Below are 6,782 nucleotides of genomic sequence, written 5' to 3' on the forward strand. Positions count from 1 at the left end.
AAGTTAAGTCTGAAGGGTGAGCTTCTCCATGGACCCAGAACAGCTCAGGTGCAGCCCTGTTTGAGGCACTGATACAGCTTGGCAGCCCCTTCCAACATCCTCAGGTTTATCAGCACACCGAACTGAACACTGTGGTAGGGTGGCTGTATCACTACCAGACCTTAATCAGCTAGTAAGTCCAGCTGGGACATCCAGCTGTGCCCCACATACCAGTGAGATACATGGGAAGGCCTGCGGGAAGACAGGTGTACCTGGGGATGTGCTGAAGGACACCCTCCACTTCCTCCCATTCATGACTGCTAACCACAGCCTAACCCAAATCTTCCACAGCCTCGAAGCTGAAACAGGGAGATGAAAAGGGTAGGGAACAAATGAGTTGCCACGATGACTGACTGACTTCCTGTTTTCCTCCAAAACTCGGGCACAGAAAAAAGTCTGCTGGGTAGAAAGGGTGGGAGGTGGGTAAAAACAGGGAGTCATGCCTGAGGTAACTTGGGTGTCAGAAGAACCTTTGTATTTGACACCAATAGGAAAAAGACTGCAGTACTATAAAGGGTTTTTATTGATGGAAAGGATTACAGTAACTGTAATGAGGCAGCAGACCCCTCCATAGGGTAGTCTGTGGGGAAAATCTTGAGCCCTGTGTCTCCTCCCTCCACCAAGGAAGCAGTTAAATGTCTGCTGTGGAATAGCACTGCCCAATGCCAGGCTTTGGCATCAGAGCTCAAGAGCAATTCAAGACCTGGAAAGAGAGAAAGGCAACATGAGCAACATTTCTGCAAAGGAAGAGGACATACCCCACAAGCTCCAATGATCTTGTGGCCCCTGGCAACAGTGACAGGGCATGTCCTCCACTTCCCAGCACCAAACTCTCCCTGTCCTAAACTCCCTGTTTTACGTGCTGAGAAACTCATACTCAGACACGAGCCATACCACGGCCTCCAAACAGGACAACCCTCACAGAGCTCAGGAGTTCCAGCTCCCAAAGTCCCTTGTGCAAAGAATGGCATATTTCTCTCATAAGAGAGACATGTGGGTAGGTTTCTGTAATGCTCCTGGTTAAACTGCCTTTTAAATGATAAAAGCCAAAAAATACACGCACAGAACCAGAAAGCTGTAAATCCTAATCCTGTATCAACCTAGAGGACCACAGCTTAACAGTGCTTGGCCAAGACAAAGCTGGGAGCTAGGACTCCTGGATTCATTATCTTTCTAGTTTATAAAAGTATCAAAGTTGCATGAGCTGTGGTTGACCCTTTTGCGACCCCACTGATCAGTACCTCACAGTCTCTTCTAGAGCTCAGCCAACAAAATTGATGACGACAAGATGGAGGATGGTGTTTGCAAAGAGGAAATCAGCAAACGCCCGCTCTGGTGAAATGCCTTGGAACTCGCCTTTGTTCTGGGGATTGATCTGGATCCGGAGGCAAACTGCAAGGCAGAGAAAGAAAGTGAGATTAGCAATCACACAAGGAAGCCATGATGGGAAGCACAGTTTTCCTGGGGCAGTCCATCCCAGTCTGGGTCACTGTTCCACCAGGGTACCACAGGAGAAGGTAACTCCTATCTTTATTATAACATGAGCGGAACACTGGCATAGCACTACACTATTAGGGGTGGCCAAGTCCTGAGGTGAACAGGCTTATAACAGGATGGGACTTGCATAGGAATGTGGGTATTTCTATGTCCTCCATTGGGTGTGCTGGGGAGGACTGTACAGGAACAAGGTGGTTTTGGAGGGTACTACAGAAGAGCAACACCCTGAAGTAATCATTACTATGACTGGGGTTTCACCATGGGATGGTTGCTAAAGGACAGCAATGCGAGACAGTAAAAGTGAAGGCTCCTTGATTGTCAGGGAGAAGCAAGGACACCCTGGAGCTGATAAGGAGCCAGGCTCTGTGGCACACGCCGGTAGGACCACCACAGGCTCGAAGCTGCTGTGGAGCAGGCTGGCCGAGGAGCCTGGGAGTTCCGGGAGCAGACCTGGGTGTTACAGGGGAAGGGAGGGGGTGCTGGGGATTGCTATGGGGACTCCCTGCCTGCCAGGGTACGTTTGAGGGCTGCAGTGGGTGGCTCTCTTGGGCTGCTGGGGAATGCCTGTGGCTCCTAAGAGAATCCTGCGGTTACTACAAGAGATCTCGGCATTTCTAAAGCAACTCTCTGATGTCCAGGGGCCTCTGGATGTTGCTGGGGGTTCCGCGATCGTTGTGGGAGGCTCAGGTTTTGTTATGGAGAGTGCGCGGTTGTGAACAGGATTCCAGGGAAAACCGCGCGGGGGCTGAGCAGGCGTGGCGGGGAACTGACCGCCGAGGATGAAGCTGCCGACCGCGGAGATGAAGCCGCTGAGGAAGGAGTTGAAGGGGAAGGTGCCGACGCCGAGGCAGTAGCCGAACTGGAGCGCCCCGGTGAGCAGCACGTAGAGAAGGTAGGCGTCCAGCACCTTGAGCCGGCTCGGCGTGCCGCTGCCGTACTCCACCAGGAAGCGCCGCACCACCGAGCCCACCGAGCCCGCGGAACCCGCGCCCGACCCCGCCGCGCCCGACATGGTCCCTCCGCCCCGGCTGAGGTGGCCGGACGCAGCCCCAGGAAGCGCTTCCGGGGCGCTGCGGGCGGCGCAGGCCCAGCCCGCCGCCGGGGCAGGAGCCCAGCACGCCGGCGCGGCTCTTCCCCCCGACGGGGCGGAGCAGGGGGCGCTGCCGGCGGCGCTGCGCCTGCGTACGTGTCGGGCAGCGAGCGGCGGGCCGCCGCGTCCCGTGGCGCATGCGCCGAAGGCTTACTGGGGCGGCGTCCCCGGGCTTGTCCGAGAGCCGTCGGGGGGTTCGAGGAGCGGCTGCCCGGGCCCGTGGTCGGCCCTCGGTAGCGCTGGCATCTGCCCTGCAGAGGCTTGGGGGTCTCTGGTTGCAGGACGCCCTGTCGCAGTACGGGGGGGCGCTGCGGGGGGCTGCGGCCCCGGCCGGCTCTGCCCGCGGGCACTTTCGCCGCCCCGGTGGGCGGGACTGGGGCCGGTCCCCCCGCAGAGCCGGGGCAGCTTTGCCCGCGGGGGCCAGGCGCGGCCCGTGCCGGCCTGTCACACCCGAATGCGGGGCCGGCCTGGCCGAAGAGGGTCCGTCCCGGGTAACCGCGGCCGCTGGCAGCGGGGGATCCTGCTGGGGGCGCCCTGGCCTGAGGCGGCTCCGCTGCGCGGGAGGGGGGAGCTCGGGGCGTGCGTGCACGTGTGCGCCTGCTGACTGCCTGAGGAAAGGCCGTCGAATTTCTCCGAGGAGGGCGGTGGAAGCTTGAATTTTGTGGCCCCCTTCTCAGAGCTGGGAAAAGGCAGACTGTTGCTTTCCCTGGTTTTGATTAAAAACTCACGACGGTGAGCCCGACTTGAGAGCACAATGACTCTGCTGTTTTTAGGTTTTCTGGGGGCGGGAAGACTTTTCAAGACACCAGAAGCAGAGCTTTTCTACCCAACTTCTGTTTAAGTAGTTCTAGCTTTTCTGCCTCTCCCACAGCAGGGACGGTCTCTATTTGGACAGCTGATACTCCTGAACATGCTTTGAAATGAATGTGGGGCATTTTTCTATCCCCTGCCCTCTGACAGAAGTGGTGTTTGTGTGCTGCTTGAACTACATCATGTCATCAGTCCTGTAGCCTGAATCTTTGGAGACCTTGTCCTTCCTAACTTGTGTACTTGCTCCCTGTGGATGTCCTCTTACCTGTGCTTGGGACAGGGATAGATGTACCCACAAGAAATAACACTTGTGTTTATGTGGTAGGGAATGCACCCATCGGGGGGCTGGGCAGGTGAAGTATGGACACGTTCCCTTCTTTGGCTTCAACTTCTGCAGCATGTTTCCCCTTCGAAAGCCAAGTCTGTAAATGGTAGGGCTGAGCTGGGATGTTTGCAGATGCCCCATCCTCTGATCATGCCTCCAGTGCCTTGTGAAGGAGCCTCATCCTGTAGGAGACACCTACATTTCTGAGCTTATTTGTGGCTAGGAGATGGGATTAACAACATATTTTTGCTAGGACACAGTCTGGGAGGTTACCTGTGTTCCTTCTGTAGCCTCTGGTATCCTGATGTGTTTCACTGGTTGTGGAGGAAACTGGGACCTGAGTATGCATATTCCCCCAGGGTGTCTATGCAGTGCCTGTAAGAGGACTGGGACCTTTTTCCCTTGGTCCTTGCCTATTTTTTGGGTATTTCTGGGAATAATCATTTGCCTGTGTCCAGCACAGGAGCAAAGGCATGTATGGGAATGGGTTCCACAGCCATGTCCCTTGCTTCTTCCCCCAAATGCTAGCAACTGCTGCTCTTGTGGGGGTCCTCTGCATATTCACATCTACAATCATCAGGAACTGTAGGGTTTCCTCTTCACCACACCAAACCCAGACAACTCTAGGACACCGTGTCCTGGGTGAAGACGGTGGCTGCAGTCTTGAGGCACTCCAACAGTTTTGGTGGTGCTCAGGATTGCTGGGACCTATGGGAACATGCCATGCTGATGACCGAAGAAAGACAGGCTGGAAGTAATCTCCTTTCACTGGAGAACACCTGCATTTGATGTTGTCTCCATGGCCCTGAAGAACAATGTTTGTTTTGTCAATGGGATAACAATTGCTAGGCCAGAGCCAGGCTACACACAAAATACTGGTGAGCTATGGAATGGAGAGGTGAATTATAAAATGGTGGGTCTCCAAGTTCAAAAGGTGGTGATCAATACTGCAGAGTTTAACTGGCAGACAGTTACTAGTGAAATACTTTTGGGATCAACAGTATCTTTTTTAACATCTATACATGTATCTGGGTTACTCTGGCTTCTTTCATGGCATTGGGTGCCTCTTGACAGGCAACTTGATCAAGTGAAACTTCACTAAGTCTTCTTAGATGTACTGTGCAGATACACAGGTGAGCTGAATCCCACTGTTTCTTCTCTTTCACTCTGTACCGTGAGACATACAGATACGCATAAATACATTCACACATAGGCAGGCAGTCACATGAGGCAAATCCCACCTCGTGTGTCTTCAGACTGGAAGTCCTGCAAGGATCCTAGTGTGACAGATTTTTCCAAATTAAAACAAACAAACAAAAACAAAACAAGCAAACCCCAAAAAAGGGATTTAAAATAATAGACTAAATTAGGTTGAAAGAGGTATCTGGAAGTCATCTGATCCAACTTCCTGCTCATAACAGGGTCCACTGTAAAGTTAGATACAACTTCAAAGTGAAATTAAGTTGCTTGGGGTCATGTCCGGATGAGTTTTCAATATCTCTGGAGGCAGAGATTCCTCAACCACTCTGGAAAATCTTGCAATGTTTGGGAAACCTCATTTCTCATAAGATTTTGGCTCCCTATCCCCACCCCTACCCCCCACCTCCAATGCCTAATAATAGTTTTCCTTTTTTACTTTCTCAAAGGAAATGAAAGTCTGTCTGAAATGACTGCATATTGGTTGGGAGTTTTGCCTGGGCCTCTGTTCCTCTCACCTAACTATGAGGCAGGATTCATAGAGCCTGTCTGGGACATCTGACCAAAGCCTAGGTGAAACACACTTTTTAATGGTGTACTTGCAGATGAATTCAGCTGTGAATAGCAGCACAGAAGTGTCTCCCTTAAACATACATGCCTCTGGATAAATGAGATCCACTCAAGAAACCCAGACTGGAAGATCCATGGCTTCAGAGGAAGCGATCTTGATTTCACTAAACACAGAACCATTGCTCCTAACTAGTCTCGAGACCATAACAGCAAGAATAACACAGAGAAATAAGATTAAGTTGAGATGTAAAGGGAGGAGTTTAAGCCAATCATCAGCAGTCTTGTGGCATTGTCTAGAATATAGCTCCCTCTTTGTGAAGATATTTCCCACAACTGAATTTTGGTACTGGGAGGAGTCATGTTGGATGTACTCCATGTAACGTATAGGCTGTCACCCAAGAGGTTTACCAAGCAAGCAGGAACTGAGGGCTCAGTTTCTCATCTGCATTGGCAAATAAATATTTTTTTCCTGATAACTGTTTGCTGTAGCAATTCATATGAACATATCCTACAGTGTGGACTCACACTGACAGTGTAGTTGCCTTGAATTGTGGCTGTAGGTAAAAAACAAAATTGAAGGAGGTGTTTTTCTTTTCTGGTGTGTGTCACAGAAGTACAAGCTCCTTTTGTTCTTGGCCCAACGAAACCAGTGAACATGCAGTAGAGCACAAAATCAGTGAACACGTAGTGCTATGCAGCTCATTTGGAAAACAACAGAGATGATGTTTAGCATGTTAAGTTATCACATGCAAAAATGTTTGCAAAATGTTTCTATCTCATTGTGGCAAGCCACATCACTCTGCCAGTCTGTGTGTGTAATGACAGCTCTTTGCCAAGAAAACATCTTTTTCATGGTGCTTTGGCACTCCACACCACAGAAGTGGCAAACATGCTAGAGCCAGGGTCCTTGAAGGAGTAACTTCTGCATATCCGCTGCCCACAATCAAGGTCCCTGAATTCCAGCTGGAATTCCAATGAGTGTCAGCATTTGAAAGGCATTATTCTGGGTTTAAGGAAATAGCATTTTCCACACAGTGCTATTGGTGGGTTAGCAGTTTGGTAGTACATAGCCACACAGAATCATTGAGGTTTGAAGAGACCTCTTGCTGTCATCTAGTCCCACCTCTGTTGCTCAAACAAGGTATTGTGGGTGAACCCTGACAGGCAGCTAAGCACCACACAGCTGCTCACTGACTTCCCCCTGAGTGGGATGGGGGAGAGAACCGGAAAGGTAAAAGTGCAAAAGACTATGGG

At 51.4% G+C, this 6,782-nt stretch overlaps 1 protein-coding gene across 1 annotated transcript; it reads right to left on the minus strand.

Moving 5' to 3' along the window:
- Positions 1–544: 544 nt before the first annotated feature.
- DAD1 (defender against cell death 1) lies at positions 545–2,640 on the minus strand. Its single transcript, XM_027804331.2, has 3 exons — positions 2,308–2,640; positions 1,281–1,431; positions 545–742 (listed from the first exon to the last, which is right to left on the minus strand). The coding sequence occupies exons 1-2, from the start codon at positions 2,546–2,548 to the stop codon at positions 1,301–1,303; spliced, it is 372 nt and encodes a 123-aa protein (XP_027660132.2). The 5' UTR covers positions 2,549–2,640; the 3' UTR covers positions 545–742; positions 1,281–1,300.
- Positions 2,641–6,782: the final 4,142 nt, after the last annotated feature.

Source organism: Falco cherrug, chromosome 4, assembly GCF_023634085.1.
Source record: "Falco cherrug isolate bFalChe1 chromosome 4, bFalChe1.pri, whole genome shotgun sequence".
NCBI classification, from domain to species: Eukaryota; Metazoa; Chordata; class Aves; order Falconiformes; family Falconidae; genus Falco; species Falco cherrug.

Excerpts from the sequence above, each read along its gene's own strand:
- DAD1 (XM_027804331.2), bottom strand. The coding sequence starts at position 2,548 with ATGTCGGGCGCGGCGGGGTCGGGCGCGGGTTCCGCGGGCTCGGTGGGC. Across the intron at positions 1,432-2,307 it reads CGGCAGCTTCATCCTCGGCG|TTTGCCTCCGGATCCAGATC; the intron begins GTCAGTTCCCCG and ends TCTGCCTTGCAG.